Genomic DNA, 24,082 nt, shown 5'->3' on the forward strand with positions numbered 1-24,082 from the left:
CTACTACTGAAATGATAACACACTATGGTCTAACTGGTAGACTACTGAAATGATAACACACTGGTCTAACTGGTAGACTACTGAAATGATAACACTGGTCTAACTGGTCTACTACTGAAATGATAACACACTCTGGTCTACTACTGAAATGATAACACACTATGGTCTAACTGGTCTACTACTGAAATGATAACACACTGGTCTAACTGGTCTACTACTGAAATGATAACACACTATGGTCTACTACTGAAATGATAACACACTGGTCTAACTGGTCTACTACTGAAATGATAACATACTATGGTTTAACTGGTCTACTACTGAAATGATAACACACTATGGTCTAACTGGTAGACTACTGAAATGATGACACTATGGTCTAACTGGTCTACTACTGATATAACACACTATGGTCTAACTGGTCTACAACTGAAATGATAACACACTATGGTCTGACTGGTAGACTACTGAAATGATAACACACTGGTCTACTACTGAAATGATAACACACTATGGTTTAACTGGTCTACTACTGAAATGATAACACACTATGGTCTAACTGGTAGACTACTGAAATGATGACACTATGGTCTAACTGGTCTACTACTGAAATGATAACACACTATGGTCTAACTGGTAGACTACTGAAATGATAACACACTGGTCTAACTGGTCTACTACTGAAATGATAACACACTATGGTCTAACTGGTAGACTACTGAAATGATAACACTATGGTCTAACTGGTCTACTACTGAAATGATAACACACTGGTCTAACTGGTAGACTACTGAAATGATAACACACTATGGTCTAACTGGTAGACTACTGAAATGATAACACACTATGGTCTATCTGGTCTACTACTGAAATGATAACACACTATGGTCTAACTGGTAGACTACTGAAATGATAACACACTATGGTCTAACTGGTAGACTACTGAAATGATAACACACTATGGTCTAACTGGTAGACTACTGAAATGATGACACTATGGTCTAACTGGTCTACTACTGATATGATAACACACTATGGTCTAACTGGTAGACTACTGAAATGATAACACACTATGGTCTAACTGGTCTACTACTGAACTGATAACACACTGGTCTACTACTGAAATGATAACACACTATGGTCTGACTGGTCTACTACTGAAATGATAACACACTATGGTCTAACTGGTCTACTACTGAAATGATAACACACTATGGTCTAACTGGTAGACTACTGAAATGATAACACACTGGTCTAACTGGTAGACTACTGAAATGATAACACTGGTCTAACTGGTCTACTACTGAAATGATAACACACTCTGGTCTACTACTGAAATGATAACACACTATGGTCTAACTGGTCTACTACTGAAATGATAACACACTGGTCTAACTGGTCTACTACTGAAATGATAACACACTCTGGTCTACAACTGAAATGATAACACACTATGGTCTAACTGGTAGACTACTGAAATGATAACACACTATGGTCTAACTGGTAGACTACTGAAATGATAACACACTATGGTCTAACTGGTCTACTACTGAAATGATAACACACTATGGTCTAACTGGTCTACTACTGAAATGATAACACACTGGTCAAACTGGTCTACTACTGAAATGATAACACACTATGGTCTAACTGGTAGACTACTGAAATGATAACACACTATGGTCTAACTGGTAGACTACTGAAATGATAACACACTATGGTCTAACTGGTCTACTACTGAAATGATAACACACTATGGTCTAACTGGTCTATTACTGAAATGATAACACACTATGGTCTACTACTGAAATGCTAACACACTCTGGTCTACTACTGAAATGATAACACACTGGTCTAACTGGTCTACTACTGAAATGATAACACACTATGGTTTAACTGGTCTACTACTGAAATGATAACACACTATGGTCTAACTGGTAGACTACTGAAATGATGACACTATGGTCTAACTGGTCTACTACTGAAATGATAACACACTATGGTCTAACTGGTAGACTACTGAAATGATAACACACTATGGTCTAACTGGTCTACTACTGAAATGATAACACTATGGTCTAACTGGTCTACTACTGAAATGATAACACACTGGTCTACTACTGAAATGATAACACACTGGTCTAACTGGTAGACTACTGAAATGATAACACACTATGGTCTAACTGGTAGACTACTGAAATGATAACACACTATGGTCTAACTGGTAGACTACTGAAATGATAACACACTATGGTCTAACTGGTAGACTACTGAAATGATAACACTGGTCTAACTGGTCTACTACTGAAATGATAACACACTCTGGTCTACTACTGAAATGATAACATACTATGGTCTGACTGGTAGACTACTGAAATGATAACACACTATGGTCTAACTGGTAGACTACTGAAATGATAACACACTATGGTCTAACTGGTCTACTACTGAAATGATAACACACTGGTCTAACTGGTCTACTACTGAAATGATAACACACTATGGTCTAACTGGTAGACTACTGAAATGATGACACACTATGATCTAACTGGTCTACTACTGAAATGATAACACACTAAGGTCTAACTGGTAGACTACTGAAATGATGACACACTATGATCTAACTGGTAGACTACTGAAATGATAACACACTATGGTCTGACTGGTCTACTACTGAAATGATAACACACTATGGTCTAACTGGTCTACTACTGAAATGATAACACACTATGGTCTAACTGGTAGACTACTGAAATGATAACACACTGGTCTAACTGGTAGACTACTGAAATGATAACACTGGTCTAACTGGTCTACTACTGAAATGATAACACACTCTGGTCTACTACTGAAATGATAACACACTATGGTCTAACTGGTCTACTACTGAAATAATAACACACTGGTCTAACTGGTCTACTACTGAAATGATAACACACTCTGGTCTACTACTGAAATGATAACACACTATGGTCTAACTGGTAGACTACTGAAATGATAACACACTATGGTCTAACTGGTAGACTACTGAAATGATAACACACTATGGTCTAACTGGTCTACTACTGAAATGATAACACACTATGGTCTAACTGGTCTACTACTGAAATGATAACACACTGGTCAAACTGGTCTACTACTGAAATGATAACACACTATGGTCTAACTGGTAGACTACTGAAATGATAACACACTATGGTCTAACTGGTAGACTACTGAAATGATAACACACTATGGTCTAACTGGTCTACTACTGAAATGATAACACACTATGGTCTAACTGGTCTATTACTGAAATGATAACACACTATGGTCTACTACTGAAATGCTAACACACTCTGGTCTACTACTGAAATGATAACACACTGGTCTAACTGGTCTACTACTGAAATGATAACACACTATGGTTTAACTGGTCTACTACTGAAATGATAACACACTATGGTCTAACTGGTAGACTACTGAAATGATGACACTATGGTCTAACTGGTCTACTACTGAAATGATAACACACTATGGTCTAACTGGTAGACTACTGAAATGATAACACACTATGGTCTAACTGGTAGACTACTGAAATGATAACACACTATGGTCTAACTGGTCTACTACTGAAATGATAACACACTGGTCTACTACTGAAATGATAACACACTATGGTCTAACTGGTAGACTACTGAAATGATAACACACTATGGTCTAACTGGTAGACTACTGAAATGATAACACACTATGGTCTAACTGGTAGACTACTGAAATGATAACACACTATGGTCTAACTGGTAGACTACTGAAATGATAACACTGGTCTAACTGGTCTACTACTGAAATGATAACACACTCTGGTCTACTACTGAAATGATAACATACTATGGTCTGACTGGTAGACTACTGAAATGATAACACACTATGGTCTAACTGGTAGACTACTGAAATGATAACACACTATGGTCTAACTGGTCTACTACTGAAATGATAACACACTGGTCTAACTGGTCTACTACTGAAATGATAACACACTATGGTCTAACTGGTAGACTACTGAAATGATGACACACTATGATCTAACTGGTCTACTACTGAAATGATAACACACTAAGGTCTAACTGGTAGACTACTGAAATGATGACACACTATGATCTAACTGGTCTACTACTGAAATGATAACACTATGGTCTGACTGGTCTACTACTGAAATGATAACACACTATGGTCTAACTGGTCTACGACTGAAATGATGACACTATGGTCTAACTGGTCTACTACTGAAATGATAACACACTGGTCTAACTGGTCTACTACTGAAATGATAACACACTATGGTCTAACTGGTAGACTACTGAAATGATAACACACTATGGTCTAACTGGTCTACTACTGAAATGATAACACACTATGGTCTAACTGGTAGACTACTGAAATGATGACACACTATGATCTAACTGGTCTACTACTGAAATGATAACACACTATGGTCTAACTGGTAGACTACTGAAATGATGACACACTATGATCTAACTGGTCTACTACTGAAATGATAACACTATGGTCTGACTGGTCTACTACTGAAATGATAACACACTGGTCTAACTGGTAGACTACTGAAATGATGACACACTATGGTCTAACTGGTCTACTACTGAAATGATAACACACTGGTCTAACTGGTAGACTACTGAAATGATGACACACTATGGTCTAACTGGTCTACTACTGAAATGATAACACACTGGTCTAACTGGTCTACTACTGAAATGATAACACACTATGGTCTAACTGGTCTACTACTGAAATGATAACACACTATGGTCTAACTGGTAGACTACTGAAATGATGACACACTATGATCTAACTGGTCTACTACTGAAATGATAACACACTATGGTCTAACTGGTAGACTACTGAAATGATGACACACTATGGTCTAACTGGTAGACTACTGAAATGATAACACACTATGGTCTAACTGGTCTACTACTGAAATGATAACACACTATGGTCTGACTGGTCTACACCTTCACATGAGCACCAAAATGCCTACTGCGCCCATGCTCTACCAAGGTTTTCCATCACCCAGCGCTGACCTACTACAGTGGCTATGTTGGGCTATTGTACTTCAAACTATGTGTAGGCGGGTTGCTTAGTATTCAAACAGCCTCAGTCATACTCATAGAGGTGCTTCCACAATAATGTAGTTTGTTCTTCATACAAGGTTGCTTGGACAAAAATCTAGAATATAACAATGCATGAAGATGAAGGGCTTGAGGAGGGGTTGCCTTTTGCAGATGGAGGGCTTTCTTTCCTGCATGGAGGGCTTGAGGAGGGGTTGCCTTTCCTGCAGATGGAGGGCTTGAGGGGAGTTGCCTTTCCTGCAGATGGAGGGCTTGGAGGGGAGTTGCCTTTCCTGCAGATGGAGGGCTTGAGGAGGGGAGTTGCCTTTCCTGCAGATGGAGGGCTTGAGGAGGGGAGTTGCCTTTCCTGCAGATGGAGGGCTTGAGGAGGGGAGTTGCCTTTCCTGCAGATGGAGGGCTTGAGGAGGGGAGTTGCCTTTCCTGCAGATGGAGGGCTTGAGGAGGGGAGTTGCCTTTCCTGCAGATGGAGGGCTTGAGGAGGGGAGTTGCCTTTCCTGCAGATGGAGGGCTTGAGGAGGGGAGTTGCCTTTCCTGCAGATGGAGGGCTTGAGGAGGGGAGTTGCCTTTCCTGCAGATGGAGGGCTTGAGGAGGGGAGTTGCCTTTCCTGCAGATGGATGGGCATTGAGGAGGGGAGTTGCCTTCCATCCTGCAGATGGAGGGTTGAGGAGGGGAGTCCTTTCCTGCAGATGGAGGGCTTGAGGAGGGAGTTGCCTTTCCTGCAGATGGAGGGCTTGAGGAGGGGAGTTGCCTTTCCTGCAGATGGAGGGCTTGTCACGGACCTTTCATCATGGACTTGAGGAGGAGTTGCCTTTCCTGCAGATGGAGGGTGGAGGGTTTGAGGAGGGGAGTTGCCTTTCCCAGATGGAGGGCTTGAGGAGGGGAGTTGCCTTTCCTGCAGATGCAAACTATTAGCAAGATGTGCATTAGTACACCCATCACAGACCCGTCACGGTCCCATCACGGTCCCATCACAGACCCATCACGGACCCGTTACGGTCCCATCACAGTCCCGTCACGGACCCATCACGGACCCGTTACGGTCCCATCACAGACCCATCACGGACCCGTTACGGTCCCATCACAGACCCATCACGGACCCGACGGTCCCATCACAGACCCATCACGGACCCGTTACGGTCCCATCACATCACAGACCCATCACGGGACGGTCCCATCACGGACCCGTTACGGTCCCATCACAGACCCATCACGGACCCGTTACGGTCCCATCACAGACCCATCACGGACCCGTTACGGTCCCATCACAGTCCCATCACGGACCCATCACGGACCCGACGGTCCCATCACGGACCCGTTACGGTCCCATCACAGACCCATCACGGACCCGTTACGGTCCCATCACAGTCCCGTCACGGACCCATCACGGGACCCATCACAGTCCCATCACAGTCGGTCCCATCACGGACCGACCCATCACGGACCCATCACAGTCCCATCACAGGACCCATCACAGTCCCATCACAGTCCCATCACGGACCCATCACAGTCCCATCACGGACCCATCACGGGTCCCATCACAGACCCGTCACAGTCCCTGTCCATTACAACTCTATGACGCTCATTTAAGTGCCACCTAATAATTGAAAATAAGCACACACCGTGCGTGTCTGTGCGGCCGGTGTGTGTGTGACAGGACTGGGAGCATGGTGTTAAAACTATACACGGGAGAGAATGGTCAAAATGTCTCCTCCAAGTGGCAAAACTAAAACCTTCGGATTGGTCGTCACTAGTTACCACAGCCACAAAGTCGTAAACCCTGTCGTGAATGTGTTATCTTGACACTATTTATATGGACAGTCTGGTGATGACAGGAAACTTTTGTTGTTGTTCATTCACTCAGTGCTGATTGAATGTTTATTTCTGTTTGCTTGGTAAAATGTTTTACTCTAAAACAGTTGATGTGTTGAAAACAGTCACATAGCCAACTAAATTCGCAATCATGTGCTTTTCTTTTGACTGCGCAAAGGTCCTAACGGTAATTATGTTGTTGTTTGACCTGGGTAACTTGCCGCTGTGTTGATCAGTCAGGGCACATTTAGGATTATAATGGCAATAATAAAATAGCATTGACAAGAGAAGGGAGCTAACTGAATCAATACATACGGCAAGGGCTGTAACGTTATCTAGCTACACAAATCAGATTGACTATTGTATGGAGGAACGTTAACGTTAGATGAGCAATGCCCATTGCATGTATTTAGTGGGGTACGACTCCAGGACTTTTGGAGTCGACTCCGTCACCTGTGATCGGAGTCGACTCTTGCGCGACTCCCAAAGCACGCTGAAACGGAAGTGCACACACACCACCTCGTTATTGCAGAGTCCTGCTAGGAAGACGACATTCAGATTCTAGAGGACTGACACTGCCAATTTGCTCATCAATTTAGTCTATAATATAATATATGCCATTTAGCAGACGCTTTTATCCAAAGCGACTTACATTCATGTGTGCCTACATTCTACGTATGGGTGGTCCCGGGGATCGAACCCACTACCCTGGCGTTACAAGCGCCATTCTCTACCAACTGAGCTACAGAAGGACCACATGTTGCCCCCGCAGTCGACCCTGTCCCTGTCAGCCTGAAAAAAAGGTCCTTTTTGTTTGAATGTAGAAGGTGGTGAACAGCAACTAGAATATTGCAGTGATATTTCTGATGCGTGCAGCCTTAACGCACGGGATGACGCGACGCACTCCACGCTGATAAACCTCTTCTTTGCCATGTTAGAGCCCTATTCGGACGGGCATTACTAGAGATGTTAGTTTTGTCATTATTATCCAAACATGTTATTCCAGAGGACCATTCACACAGGATTCGTTTTTCCAAAACTTCCAAACCCCCCCCCCCCTTCCCTGCAATTCGTATTTTTTTCTAATTGATTGGATGGAAGCCTGGATGTTTTTATTGTAGGCGTGAAGATATTTCAACGCCGTGTCCTCAGGATAATAGGTTCAAACTGATATCTCGTGCTTGGCTGCCAAATGTATAGGTGTCTCCATCATATGTACATTGATGAAGTGTGATCATAATCATTATTTTAGTGATCCATGGGATAGACGTCCTTCCTAATAACAATGCCCCCTCATCCAGCTGATTTGAGCAACTGCTGTATTTACACTTGACTGTGTTTACGGACAGAGTATGTGCAATTTCCTAAATGTTTAGCAGGGTTGCTTCTTTGCGAACTATTGCCTATGACAGGGCTCTCCAACCCTGTTCGTGGGAGAGCTACCGTCCTGTAGGTTTTCACTCCAACCCTGTTCGTGGAGAGCTACTGTCCTGTAGGTTCTCACTCCAACCCTGTTCCGGGAGAGCTACCGTCCTGTAGGTTTTCACTCCAACCCTGTTCCTGGAGAGCTACCGTCCTGTAGGTTTTCACTCCAACCCTGTTCGTGGAGAGCTACCGTCCTGTAGGTTTTCACTCCAACCCTGTTCCTGGAGAGCTACCGTCCTGTAGGTTTTCACTCCAACCCTGTTCGTGGAGAGCTACCGTCCTGTAGGTTTTCACTCCAACCCTGTTCGTGGAGATCTACCGTCCTGTAGGTTTTCACTCCAACCCTGTTCGTGGAGAGCTACCGTCCTGTAGGTTTTCACTCCAACCCTGTTCGTGGAGAGCTACCGTCCTGTAGGTTTTCACTCCAACCCTGTTCGTGGAGAGCTACCGTCCTGTAGGTTTTCACTCCAACCCTGTTCCTGGAGAGCTACCGTCCTGTAGGTTTTCACTCCAACCCTGTTCCTGGAGAGCTACCGTCCTGTAGGTTTCCACTCCAACCCTCATCTAGCGCATCTGACTCTAAATAGCTGGTTGATAAACAGAATCAGGTTAGTTAGGCTACAACTGGAGTTGGAGGGAAAACCTATAGGACGGTAGCTCTCCAGGAACAGGGATGGCGAGTCCTGGTTTAGGATATCAAGACAGTCATTAAATAAACTGTAGCGACCCGCACAGACAGCTGTGTGTTATGTGTTAGGCTAGGAGGTGGTTGTGTTGTACTGACCAGTACCCGGTGTTCGCGGGATCCGACATGTCAATCAACCTGCTATCTGCCAATCACGGGAATGCCTGGAATGTTCTGATGCCGGGCATCCTGGTGGTTGGCGGAGTGGCGTGGAGGGGGGTTGGGCAGGGGGTTGGAGCATTGGAAGTTAAGACCAGGTTCAGCTTTTGTTCTCTCTCTCTTACGTCTGGGCTTCACAAGAGAAGGTCACGATTGGCTTGTGGGTTATCTGTCATCTATTTGGCGTGTGCTACGGCCCAAACAGTAGCCTGTGTAAAGTTGGTTTAATAAACCGTCAATTCGCAAACTCAAGCCTCTGTCTGGACAATTGTTCATTTATGATCTAGTCAGGTCATTACAAAACGATAGGCAATACTTTTGTATTGCACACGCAGGTCTAATTAAACGGATGCATTTGGTGATGTTCCACTTCAATTCACCGGCACTATGAAGAAAAGTTTAGCCAAAGTCATTGGGAGCCTAATATATACTTTAATATACGTTTGGTACATTTACAAGGCATTGCTAGATACAGATTACCACTCGGTCTGTTCTGTGTAGAATAGTTCAGCCTACTCATTGATATCCCCTACTTCACTGAATTTGAGTGAGACATTGCAAGCGAAGAAATCTCGAGATACAGTATTGCGATAGCCGATAGCGGGGCGTCAGGTAGCCGAGTGGTTAGAGCGTCAAACTAGTAATTTGTTCTTAACTGATTTGCATAGTTAAATAAAGGTAAAATAAAAATAGCAGGCCTGGGCAATTTCAGTCCTCGGTGCCTGATTGATGTCACACTTTTCAGCCAGCACACGTGATTTGCTGCATGCCATGATAAATATGGGACTGTTTTCAAGCCCTAAAAAGTCTCCTTCAACCACTTCAAATTCTTCTACAATTTTTTTTCTCTCCTAGTAAGATCGAATTAATTCAAACTTAAAACAAAAAAACATTTTTTCTCTTGTCAGCCAGGTCGCTCAAGATCCACTGCGAAATTTGACGTTCATCCAGGTGAGCAAGATGTTGGGAGATGACCGGCCACGAGGCAACGGTCAATGCTATTGCCATCGAGTAGGATTGGGTTTGGCACATTTTTTGTTCTTTTATTTTTGTACCCTTTTTCGTGATATCCAAATTGGTAGTTACAGTCTTGTCCCATCTCTGCAACTCTTCTATGGACTCGGGAGAGGCAAAGGTCCTCCGAAACACAACCCTGCCAAGCTGCACTGCTTGCTGACACACTGCTTGCTTAACCCCTGAAGCCGAAGTCAGCGTGCATGCGGCGGGCCCGCCACAAGGAGTCGCTAAAGCGCGATGGGTCAACGATATCTCGGCCAGCCAAACCCTCCCATAACCCGGAAGACGCTGGCTAATTTGGCACCACCTCATGGGGTTCCCGGTCGCGGCCAACTGCGACACAGCCTGGGATCGAACCCTGGTCTGTAGTGACACCTCAAACACTGCATTGCAGGGACTTAGACCGCTGCGCCACTCAGGAGACAAGTGTCTTTTGTTTTAACCAAATCTAATTTTATTCGTCACATACACGTGGTTAGCAGATGTTAAAATGCGAGTGTAGCGAAATGCTTGTGCTTCTTGTTCCGACTATGCAGTAATATCTAACAAGTAATCTAACAAATTCACTACAACTACCTTATACACACAAATGTAAAGGAATAAATAAGAATATGTACATATAAATATATGGATGAGGGATGGCCGTGCGGCATAGGCAAGATGCAGTAGACGATGTAGAATACAGTATATACTGTACATATGATATGAATAATGTTGGGTATGTAAACATGGCGTTCTTTATAGTAACTAGTGATACCTTTGTTAAGTCTGTTTATTTAGTTGGCCAGAGATTTCAGTCTCTATGTTGGCAACAGCCTCTCTGAGTTAGTGATGGCTGTTTAACAGTCTGATGGCCTTGAGATAGAAGCTGTTTTTCAGTCTTTCTGTCCCAGCTTTGATGCACCTGTACTGACCTCGCCTTCTGGATTATAGCGGGGTGAACAGGCAGTGTCTCAGGTGGTTGTTGTCCTTGATGATCTTTTTGGCCTTCCTGTGACACCGGGTGCTGTAGGTGTCCTGGAGGGCAGGTAGTTTGCCCCCCCAGGTGATGCGTTGTGCAGACCTCATTACCCCCTGGAGAGCCCTGCGGTTGAGGGCGGAGCAGTTGCTGTACTAGGCGGTGATACAGCCCGACAAGATGCATCTGTAAAAGTTTGAGTGTTTTAGAAGCCAAATTTCTTCAGCCTCCTGAGGTTGAAGAGGCGCTGTTGTGCCTTCTTCACCACGCTGTCTATGTGGGTGGACCATTTCAGTTTGTCCATGATGTGTACGCAGAGGAACGTAACTTTCCACCTTCTCCACTACTGTCCCGTGGATGGGGGGCTGCTCCCTCTGCTGTTTCCTGAAGTCCATGATCAGCTCCTTTTGTTGACGTTGAGTGGGAGGTTATTTTCCTGGCACCAGACTCGCAAGGCCCTCACCACCTCCCTGTAGGCCGTCTCACCATTGTTGGTTATCAAGCTTACCTTTAGTTAACGAGGCAAGTCAGTTAAGAACAAATTCTTATTTTCAATGACGGCCTAGGAACAGTGGGTTAACTGCCTGTTCAGGGGCAGAACGACAGATTTGTACATTGTCAGCTCGGGGGTTTGAACTTGCAACCTTCCGGTTACTAGTCCAACACTCTAACCACTAGTCCAACACTCTAACCACCAGGCTACGCTGCCTACCACTGTAGTGTCGTCTGCAGACTTGATGATTGAGTTGGAGGTGTGCATGGCCACGCAGTCATGGGTGAATAGGGAGTACAGGAGAGGGCTGAGAACGCACCCTTGTGGGGCCCATGTGTTGAGGATCAGAGGGCTGGAGATGTTGTTTCCTACCTTCACCACCTGGGGGCGACTCGTCAAAGTCCAGGACCCAGGGTCTTGAGCTTAATGATGAGTTTGGCACGTACTATGGTGTTAAATGCTGAGCTGTAGTCAATGAACAGCATTCTTACGTAGGTATTCCTCTTACCTTAACCATTAACCCTTACCATAACCACTAACCCTTCAGATAACCATTATCCCTTACCTTAACCATTTACCCGTACTTCAACCATTAACCCGAACATCAACTATTAACCTGTACCTCAGGCATTAACCCTTATCTTAACCATTAACCCTTACCTCAACCATTCAGCTAACCATTAACCCTTACCTTAACCATTAACCATTTAACCTTTACCTTAACCATTAACCCTTAACCATTCAGCTAACCATTAACATCAACTATTAACCATTGAACATCAACTATTAACCCTCAGGCATTAACCCTTACCTTAACCATTAACCCTTAACCCTTCAGATAACCATTAACCCTTAACCCTTCAGGTAACCATTAACCCTTACCTTAACCATTAACCCTTACCTTAACCATTAACCCTTAACCCTTCAGATAACCATTAACCCTTACCTTAACCATTAACCCTTACCTTAACCATTAACCCTTACCTCAACCATTAACCCTTACCTTAACCATTAACCCTTACCTTAACCATTAACCCTTAACCTTTCAGATAACCATCAACACTTACCTTAACCATTATCCCTTACCTTAACCATTAACCCTTACCTTAACCATTAACCCTTAACCTTTCAGATAACCATCAACACTTACCTTAACCATTATCCCTTACCTTAACCATTAACCCTTACCTTAACCATTAACCCTTAACCTTTCAGATAACCATCAACACTTACCTTAACCATTAACCCTTACCTTAACCATTAACCCTTAACCTTTCAGATAACCATTAACCCTTACCTTAACCATTAACCCTTAACCTTTCAGATAACCATCAACACTTACCTTAACCATTATCCCTTACCTTAACCATTATCCCTTACCATAACCATTAACCCTTAACCTTTCAGATAACCATCAACACTTACCTTAACCATTATCCCTTACCTTAACCATTAACCCTTACCTTAACCATTAACCCTTAACCTTTCAGATAACCATCAACACTTACCTTAACCATTATCCCTTACCTTAACCATTATCCCTTACCTTAACCATTCAGAATGAATGGGTATAAGAAGTGAGCTCCAGTTCCAGCGTGTAGCGTGTTCAATCCCGGAGTAGCGTGTTCAATCCCGGAGTAGCGTGTTCAATCCCGGAGTAGCGTGTTCAATCCCGGAGTAGCGTGTTCAATCCCGGAGTAGCGTGTTCAATCCCGGAGTAGCGTGTTCAATCCTGGAGTAGCGTGTTCAATCCCGGAGAAGCGTGTTCAATCCCGGAGTAGCGTGTTCAATCCCGGAGTCGCGTGTTCAATCCCGGAGTCGCGTGTTCAATCCCGGAGTCGCGTGTTCAATCCCGGAGTAGCGTGTTCAATCCCGGAGTCACGCGTTCAATCACAGGGTCGCGTGTTCTATCACAGGGTCGCGTGTTCTATCACAGGGTCGCGTGTTCTATCACGGGGTCGCGTGTTCTATCACAGGATCGCGTGTTCTATCACAGGGTCGCGTGTTCTATCACAGGGTCGCGTGTTCTATCACAGGGTCGCGTGTTCTATCACAGGGTCACGTGTTCTATCACAGGGTCGCGTGTTCAATCACAGGGTCGCGTGTTCTATCCTAGAGTTGCGTGTTCAATTGTTTAATCCCAAACCTTAACTATTCGGAATGAATGCCTAAAATTAACCTTCAAAATGTGAATTCTTTGGGGACAAATGTCGTATTCTGCACTGTAAGAGCTTGTTGCCCTTGTATGGGCTTAATTGCTAATCAGACCACATTCTGAGACAAGGAGATGCACAACAACACAGTCAGGTCATGAATATTCATGTGTTTATTAATGCCCTGTCATCTGGTCCAGAGGAGCGTTTTAATGTGTCTGTCTGTGTTCCATATTACTCTACTTCTTCTATTCATGACAGCTCCTGTTTGTGTGTGTATGTGTGTGTATGTGTGTGTGTGTGTGTGTGTGTGTGTGTGTGTGCATGTGTGTGTGTGTGTGTGTGGCTGCATGTGTGTGTGTGTTGTGCCCGCATCCGTGTGTGTGTGTGTGTGTGTGTTGTGCCCGCATCCGTGTGTGTGTGTTGTGGCTGCATCCGTGTGTGTGTGTATGTGTGTATATGTGTGTGTGTGTGTTATGCCCGCATCCATGTGTGTGTGTTGTGGCTGCATCCGTGTGTGTGTGTGTGTGTTGTGCCCGCATCCGTGAGTGTGTGTGTGTGTGTGTTGTGCCCGCATCCGTGAGTGTGTGTGTGTGTGTGTGTGTTGTGCGCTACTGTACTCCTCTCTTCCCATACCTCTCTATGACAGCTCCCATCTGGACTGTGTTCAATTAAATCTTCCTCTTTGCCAGGGAGGTTCACCCTGCAATATGTCACCACACACACACACACAATATGTCACCACACACACACACACACACACACACACACACACACTCACACACACACACACACACACACACACACACACACACACACTGTGTTCACACAAATCTTCCTCTTTGCCAGGGAGGTTCACCCTGCAATATGTCACCACACACACACACACAATATGTCACCACACACACACACACACACACACACACACACACACACACACACACACACACACACACACACACACACACACACACACACACACACACACACACACACACACACACACACACACACACACACACACACACACACACACACACACACACACTCCCTTACAATATGTAACTGAACATCAAACACAAAGCAGATGCAGAATCTAATCCAACGTCTGTCTGCTTTTACTACCAATTGGAACATGTAAATAAACTGACAGGAAGTCGTTAGATTTGAACAATCGCGCACTGCCGTTAGCGCAGTGTAGTCAACGTTAAAATAAGCCTGTCAAATCATCAACTACAACCAAAACACACACCTATGATATGAGGTACTCTAACCAAAACACACACCTATGATATGAGGTACACAAAAACACACCTATGAAACAAAACACACACCTATGATATGAGGTACTCTAACCAAAACACACAGCTATGATATGAGGTACTCTAACCAAAACACACAGCTATGATATGAGGTACACTAACCAAAACACACACCTATGATATGAGGTACTCTAACCAAAACACACACCTATGATATGAGGTACTCTAACCAAAACACACACCTATGATATGAGGTACACTAACCAAAACACACACCTATGATATGAGGAACTCTAACCAAAACACACACCTATGATATGAGGTACTCTAACTTTGGATTATCGCAGACCTCTGTCACATAACAAAGTGTAAAAAAATATATTATATATTTTGATGGACTGAAAATATATCAAAGAAAGGAACACAGAAACATTAAAAACAAAAAGTATTTCATATTTATATGTATTTATGTATTTAACATTCATAGTTGTAGGCAGATAAAAACATCAGAAAAGGAGAATAAATACCAGCACCTTTATCACAACAACAACAACAGTCACGTGACATCTGAAGTCTGCAGTCACGTGACTGCAGTCACGTGACATCTGCAGTCACGTGTCTGCAGTCACGTGACATCTGAAGTCTGCAGTCACGTGACATCTGAACTCTGCAGTCACGTGACATCTGAACTCTGCAGTCACGTGACATCTGAACTCTGCAGTCACGTGACATCTGAAGTCTGCAGTCACGTGACATCTGAAGTCTGCAGTCACGTGACATCTGAACTCTGCAGTCACGTGACATCTGAAGTCTGCAGTCACGTGAAAATAATATCACTTACAGAACTCGCTAGCTCGAAGCCATGTAAAAAAAATGACGTAATGAGTTGTTAGTTTCTACATCTGGATCGTGCAGACATTCCTACGGGGAAATAAACGGGGAAATAAGGTTTGAGGTTAACACCAGAATCAGTCAGTTTAACCTTTATGAATCAAAATGAGTCCGTTGCTAAAGAGTCGCTAGCTGTCAGAAATGGAACGACAACAGCCAAGTGTTAGCAGTTCTCGAGCTTCGTTTGGCGACGTCAAAGGCAACCTGACGTGTAGTTTCATTTTTTTTTTTTTTTTTTTTACATGTTAGCACATCGGTAGCTTTTCACTTGTTTTGAGTACATAAATGCTTCAAAATTCACACAAAAAAAGTGATGTTAGCTGACGAAGATTATCTCATAGAACAAAACGTATAAAATCTCCTCAGTCTGTGTTTACCACAGGCCTTATTTTGACCATTTAACCAACAAACAACCAACAACAACACAAAAACATTAATTAGTCAAACAAGCCAAGATGGAGTTAGCCTCCTCTAGCGCCCTCAAAAGACGCCATTACTATTGCTCTCTATCGTTTTAATATATAGGCCTACAGTAGATTATAGAAATAAACAGGGTCTCAATAACACTGCGTCCCTTTATTTGGTTTTGCCAGCGAAGAAGAAAGGAGAAAAGGAACATTTTGCCAACCGAAATACTGTACGTTTCCCTGACAGCGACCCAATAGAGTGGAGCTCTATACAACCAGAAAAACACCCAGAAAACATCTTAGGGAGGAGCCTGAGTACATTGTCTGCTAGTGATTCCACCTCAGTGAGGGAGGAGCCTGAGTACACAGTGTCTGTTAGTGATTCCACCTCAGTGAGGGAGGAGCCTGAGTACACAGTGTCTGTTAGTGATTCCACCTCAGTGAGGGAGGAGCCTGAGTACACAGTGTCTGTTAGTGATTCCACCTCAGTGAGGGAGGAGCCTGAGTACACAGTGTCTGTTAGTGATTCCACCACAGTGAGGGAGGAGCCTGAGTACACAGTGTCTGTTAGTGATTCCACCACAGTGAGGGAGGAGCCTGAGTACACAGTGTCTGTTAGTGATTCCACCTCAGTGAGGGAGGAGCCTGAGTACACAGTGTCTGTTAGTGATTCCACCACAGTGAGGGAGGAGCCTGAGTACACAGTGTCTGTTAGTGATTCCACCACAGTGAGGGAGGAGCCTGAGTACAGTGTCTGTTAGTGATTCCACCTCAGTGAGGGAGGAGCCTGAGTACACAGTGTCTGTTAGTGATTCCACCACAGTGAGGGAGGAGCCTGAGTACAGTGTCTGTTAGTGATTCCACCTCAGTGAGGGAGGAGCCTGAGTACACAGTGTCTGTTAGTGATTCCACCTCAGTGAGGGAGGAGCCTGAGTACACAGTGTCTGTTAGTGATTCCACCTCAGTGAGGGAGGAGCCTGAGTACACAGTGTCTGTTAGTGATTCCACCTCAGTGAGGGAGGAGCCTGAGTACACAGTGTCTGTTAGTGATTCCACCTCAGTGAGGGAGGAGCCTGAGTACACAGTGTCTGTTAATGATTCCACCACAGTGAGGGAGGAGCCTGAGTACACAGTGTCTGTTAGTGATTCCACCACAGTGAGGGAGGAGCCTGAGTACACAGTGTCTGTTAGTGATTCCACCTCAGTGAGGGAGGAGCCTGAGTACAGTGTCTGTTAGTGATTCCACCTCAGTGAGGGAGGAGCCTGAGTACAGTGTCTGTTAGTGATTCCACCTCAGTGAGGGAGGAGCCTGAGTACACAGTGTCTGTTAGTGATTCCACTTCAGTGAGGGAGGAGCCTGAGTACACAGTGTCTGTTAGTGATTCCACCTCAGTGAGGGAGGAGCCTGAGTACACAGTGTCTGTTAGTGATTCCACCTCAGTGAGGGAGGAGCCTGAGTACACAGTGTCTGTTAGTGATTCCACCTCAGTGAGGAGGAGCCTGAGTACACAGTGTCTGTTAGTGATTCCACCTGTCCTGTCCTGTCTAATGCCTGATTAATGTAGGTTTATGCCAGTAGAGTACACAGTGTCTATTAGTGATTCCACCTGTCCTGTCCTGTCTAATGCCTGATTAATGTAGGTTTATGCCAGTAGAGTACACAGTGTCTATTAGTGATTCCACCTGTCCTGTCCTGTCTAATGCCTGATTAATGTAGGTTTATGCCAGTAGAGTACACAGTGTCTATTAGTGATTCCACCTGTCCTGTCCTGTCTAATGCCTGATTAATGTAGGTTTATGCCAGTAGAGTACACAGTGCCTATTAGTGATTCCACCTGTCCTGTCCTGTCTAATGCCTGATTAATGTAGGTTTATGCCAGTAGAGTACACAGTGTCTATTAGTGATTCCACCTGTCCTGTCCTGTCTAATGCCTGATTAATGTAGGTTTATGCCAGTAGAGTACACAGTGCCTATTAGTGATTCCACCTGTCCTGTCCTGTCTAATGCCTGATTAATGTAGGTTTATGCCAGTAGAGTACACAGTGTCTATTAGTGATTCCACCTGTCCTGTCCTGTCTAATGCCTGATTAATGTAGGTTTATGCCAGTAGAGTACACAGTGTCTATTAGTGATTCCACCTGTCCTGTCCTGTCTAATGCCTGATTAATGTAGGTTTATGCCAGTAGAGTACACAGTGTCTATTAGTGATTCCACCTGTCCTGTCCTGTCTAATGCCTGATTAATGTAGGTTTATGCCAGTAGAGTACACAGTGTCTATTAGTGATTCCACCTGTCCTGTCCTGTCTAATGCCTGATTAATGTAGGTTTATGCCAGTAGAGTACACAGTGTCTATTAGTGATTCCACCTGTCCTGTCCTGTCTAATGCCTGATTAATGTAGGTTTATGCCAGTAGAGTACACAGTGCCTATTAGTGATTCCACCTGTCCTGTCCTGTCTAATGCCTGATTAATGTAGGTTTATGCCAGTAGAGTACACAGTGTCTATTAGTGATTCCACCTGTCCTGTCCTGTCTAATGCCTGATTAATGTAGGTTTATGCCAGTAGAGTACACAGTGTCTATTAGTGATTCCACCTGTCCTGTCCTGTCTAATGCCTGATTAATGTAGGTTTATGCCAGTAGAGTACACAGTGCCTATTAGTGATTCCACCTGTCCTGTCCTGTCTAATGCCTGATTAATGTAGGTTTATGCCAGTAGAGTACACAGTGTCTATTAGTGATTCCACCTGTCCTGTCCTGTCTAATGCCTGATTAATGTAGGTTTATGCCAGTAGAGTACACAGTGTCTATTAGTGATTCCACCTGTCCTGTCCTGTCTAATGCCTGATTAATGTAGGTTTATGCCAGTAGAGTACACAGTGTCTATTAGTGATTCCACCTGTCCTGTCCTGTCTAATGCCTGATTAATGTAGGTTTATGCCAGTAGAGTACACAGTGTCTATTAGTGATTCCACCTGTCCTGTCCTGTCTAATGCCTGATTAATGTAGGTTTATGCCAGTAGAGTACACAGTGTCTATTAGTGATTCCACCTGTCCTGTCCTGTCTAATGCCTGATTAATGTAGGTTTATGCCAGTAGAGTACACAGTGTCTATTAGTGATTCCACCTGTCCTGTCCTGTCTAATGCCTGATTAATGTAGGTTTATGCCAGTAGAGTACACAGTGTCTATTAGTGATTCCACCTGTCCTGTCCTGTCTAATGCCTGATTAATGTAGGTTTATGCCAGTAGAGTACACAGTGTCTATTAGTGATTCCACCTGTCCTGTCCTGTCTAATGCCTGATTAATGTAGGTTTATGCCAGTAGAGTACACAGTGTCTATTAGTGATTCCACCTGTCCTGTCCTGTCTAATGCCTGATTAATGTAGGTTTATGCCAGTAGAGTACACAGTGTCTATTAGTGATTCCACCTGTCCTGTCCTGTCTAATGCCTGATTAATGTAGGTTTATGCCAGTAGAGTACACAGTGTCTATTAGTGATTCCACCTGTCCTGTCCTGTCTAATGCCTGATTAATGTAGGTTTATGCCAGTAGAGTACACAGTGTCTATTAGTGATTCCACCTGTCCTGTCCTGTCTAATGCCTGATTAATGTAGGTTTATGCCAGTAGAGTACACAGTGTCTATTAGTGATTCCACCTGTCCTGTCCTGTCTAATGCCTGATTAATGTAGGTTTATGCCAGTAGAGTACATATTGTCTATTAGTGATTCCATCTGTCCTGTCCTGTCTAATGCCTGATTAATGTAGGTTTATGCCAGTAGAGTACACAGTGTCTATTAGTGATTCCACCTGTCCTGTCCTGTCTAATGCCTGATTAATGTAGGTTTATGCCAGTAGAGTACACAGTGTCTATTAGTGATTCCACCTGTCCTGTCCTGTCTAATGCCTGATTAATGTAGGTTTATGCCAGTAGAGTACACAGTGTCTATTAGTGATTCCACCTGTCCTGTCCTGTCTAATGCCTGATTAATGTAGGTTTATGCCAGTAGAGTACACAGTGTCTATTAGTGATTCCACCTGTCCTGTCCTGTCTAATGCCTGATTAATGTAGGTTTATGCCAGTAGAGTACACAGTGTCTATTAGTGATTCCACCTGTCCTGTCCTGTCTAATGCCTGATTAATGTAGGTTTATGCCAGTAGAGTACACAGTGTCTATTAGTGATTCCACCTGTCCTGTCCTGTCTAATGCCTGATTAATGTAGGTTTATGCCAGTAGAGTACACAGTGTCTATTAGTGATTCCACCTGTCCTGTCCTGTCTAATGCCTGATTAATGTAGGTTTATGCCAGTAGAGTACACAGTGTCTATTAGTGATTCCACCTGTCCTGTCCTGTCTAATGCCTGATTAATGTAGGTTTATGCCAGTAGAGTACACAGTGTCTATTAGTGATTCCACCTGTCCTGTCCTGTCTAATGCCTGATTAATGTAGGTTTATGCCAGTAGAGTACACAGTGTCTATTAGTGATTCCACCTGTCCTGTCCTGTCTAATGCCTGATTAATGTAGGTTTATGCCAGTAGAGTACACAGTGTCTATTAGTATTTCCACCTGTCCTGTCCTGTCTAATGCCTGATTAATGTAGGTTTATGCCAGTAGAGTACACAGTGTCTATTAGTGATTCCACCTGTCCTGTCCTGTCTAATGCCTGATTAATGTAGGTTTATGCCAGTAGAGTACACAGTGTCTATTAGTGATTCCACCTGTCCTGTCCTGTCTAATGCCTGATTAATGTAGGTTTATGCCAGTAGAGTACACAGTGTCTATTAGTGATTCCACCTGTCCTGTCCTGTCTAATGCCTGATTAATGTAGGTTTATGCCAGTAGAGTACACAGTGTCTATTAGTGATTCCACCTGTCCTGTCCTGTCTAATGCCTGATTAATGTAGGTTTATGCCAGTAGAGTACACAGTGTCTATTAGTGATTCCACCTGTCCTGTCCTGTCTAATGCCTGATTAATGTAGGTTTATGCCAGTAGAGTACACAGTGCCTATTAGTGATTCCACCTGTCCTGTCCTGTCTAATGCCTGATTAATGTAGGTTTATGCCAGTAGAGTACACAGTGCCTATTAGTGATTCCACCTGTCCTGTCCTGTCTAATGCCTGATTAATGTAGGTTTATGCCAGTAGAGTACACAGTGTCTATTAGTGATTCCACCTGTCCTGTCCTGTCTAATGCCTGATTAATGTAGGTTTATGCCAGTAGAGTACACAGTGCCGGTCTCCATGTTCTATCATGTAAACAGCAGGACAGCAAGTCATTCAGATTCATCAGGCAGGATTCATATCCAGCAGCTTCCCACACTGCAGTCAGAATAGATTCCCTTTTAGATTCCTCAATGCGAGAAAAACATGGTCTCTTTCCTCTTCTGTGAACGTTTGTCTTGGGTCCTCACTCACTCCCAGGTTTTGCTCGCCCAGGTTCTGCTCGCCCAGGTTCTGCTCGCCCAGGTTTTGCTCGCCCAGGTTCTGCTCACCCAGGTTCTGCTCACCCAGGTTCGGCTCACCCAGGTTCTGCTCGCCCAGGTTCTGCTCGCCCAGGTTTTGCTCACCCAGGGTCTGCTCACCCAGGTTTTGCTCACCCAGGTTCTGCTCACCCAGGTTTTGCTCACCCAAGTTCTGCTCACCCAGGTTCTGCTCACCCAGGTTCTGCTCACCCAGGTTTTGCTCACCCAAGTTCTGCTCACCCATGTTTCGCTCAGGGTTGAAGTAACAAGTGTTGTAAACAGTGCAGTATACTGTTAAATGGTCCCACCGGCTTCACTCATTCAGGCTGTCTGTCCTAAAGGAAGACACTTCCACATTCTGCTCAATGGGTGTAAAAATAAAGATTTTTCATTTATATTTATTAATAAAATACAGCTCCCTTTTCCCCAAAGTCTACAGCACAGTAATACCCAATACCACGTAGATATAAGATATAATAATAATAATAATAATTATTATTATATTATTTATTTATTATTATTATATAAGATAAGTGGTAATGAATGTATAATGCTTCTAACAAACTATTAAACTACATTTTGCAACAGATTTGCTTTGGTAATTTGCAGACAATATTTCCCAAATCCCTCTAACATTACATAATCCCCAAATCCTATGTCTATTTTTATTGTTAGTCATATTTGACACAATTGATTTAATAAAATGTTTTTTTATTTTCCAATTGATTATCTCTGTTATAAGGCACTAGTAATGAATCAGGAAAGATACAAGCCCATAGGATTTTAACTTACTTACATTTAAAAGAAAATATTGTCCAGGAGTTTACCAAATAAACTCCCCTTATGGCAGGGTTTCACAAACTCTGACCTCGGGACTAACGGGGTCCGAATACACAGCTGATTAAAGCTTAGATCATTTAAACCAGCTGTGTAGTGTAAAAACCGAAATGTACACCCCTTTTGAGGTCAGAGGACCGAGTTTGGGAAACGCAGCCTGATGGAACACAAGAAGTAAAGACACACTGGTTTACATTTTCAATTACCTGCAGATTTAATAAAAAATAAATGTTTTATCAGATGCTACAGTAATTTTTTTAACCTGATTTGATTGGTTGAACCTGAAAATCAAACACGCGGGTGCTGATTTGATTGGCTGACAGGAGGCTGCTGTATGTTCCCTGTGGGTCCTGTATTGGTGGTATGAATGATACCTTTATCAATAATGGCCTAGATTCAATCCCATCTCATTTTGTCCTATTTATGCACATTTTAAAGGCAACGTTCCCACCATTTGCTGAGACCCACATTCACGTTGAATGCTGCATATGCCGGATCAATGGGAAATGAGCTATAAATGTCCATCGCGCTATGACATGGATATTCTGCAGGCCGGATTGAATCTAGGACAAAGGCGTAATGAGTAAGGCTAGTATGGCTGGTGCTATGCTGCAATACTGTCCCAGGAAGGGTGTCTCAGGCCTTGGAGGCCGTGGGTACTGGAGGGGTCTGGTCCTCCTCATCCACACTAAGGTCCAGACGTAGATCTTCCAGAGTCTGTCTCATCGCCATGGTGGACTCCTTACGTCTACAAGGCAAAGGAGAGTGTTACTTTGTGTCCCACACTTCTAACAGTATATCACTCAACGGTATATCACTCTCTCTCTCTCTCTCTCTTTTGCCCTCTCTCTCTCTCTCTCTCTCTCTCTCTCTCTCTCTCTCTTTTGCCCTCTCTCTCTCTCTCTCTCTCTCTCTCTCTCTCTCTCTCTCTCTCTCTCTCTCTCTCTCTCTCTCTTGCGATTACTCTCTCTCTTTTGCCCTCTCTCTCTCTCTCTTTTGCCCTCTCTCTCTCTCTCTCTCTCTCTCTTGCGATTACTCTCTCTCTTTTGCCCTCTCTCTCTCTCTCTTTTGCCCTCTCTCTCTCTCTCTCTCTCTCTCTTGCGATTACTCTCTCTCTTTTGGCCTCTCTCTCTCTCTCTTTTGCCCTCTCTCTCTCTCTCTCTCTCTCTCTCTCTCTCTCTTGCGATTACTCTCTCTCTTTTGCCCTCTCTCTCTCTCTCTCTCTCTCTCTCTCTTGCGATTCTCTCTCTCTCTTTTGCCTCTCTCTCTCTCTCTCTTTGCCCTCTCTCTCTCTCTCTCTCTCTCTGCGATTGCCCTCTCTCTCTTTTGCCCTCTCTCTCTCTTTTGCCCTCTCTCTCTCTCTCTCTCTCTCTCTTGCCCTCTCT

The 24,082-nt window shown here is 43.9% G+C and overlaps 1 protein-coding gene across 1 annotated transcript in view; it reads right to left on the reverse strand.

Annotated features, from left to right (window-relative positions):
- Positions 1–22,834: 22,834 nt before the first annotated feature.
- LOC124026542 (cingulin-like) overlaps positions 22,835–24,082 on the reverse strand; it is an 11,197-nt gene continuing 9,949 nt past the window's right edge. The window contains exon 6 of the mRNA XM_046339457.1: positions 22,835–23,445. Coding sequence (XP_046195413.1) covers positions 23,334–23,445 — 112 coding nt within the window. The 3' untranslated portion in view covers positions 22,835–23,333. The remainder of the gene's footprint in view (positions 23,446–24,082) is intronic.

Source organism: Oncorhynchus gorbuscha, unplaced genomic scaffold, assembly GCF_021184085.1.
Source record: "Oncorhynchus gorbuscha isolate QuinsamMale2020 ecotype Even-year unplaced genomic scaffold, OgorEven_v1.0 Un_scaffold_2754, whole genome shotgun sequence".
Lineage (NCBI taxonomy): Eukaryota > Metazoa > Chordata > Actinopteri > Salmoniformes > Salmonidae > Oncorhynchus > Oncorhynchus gorbuscha.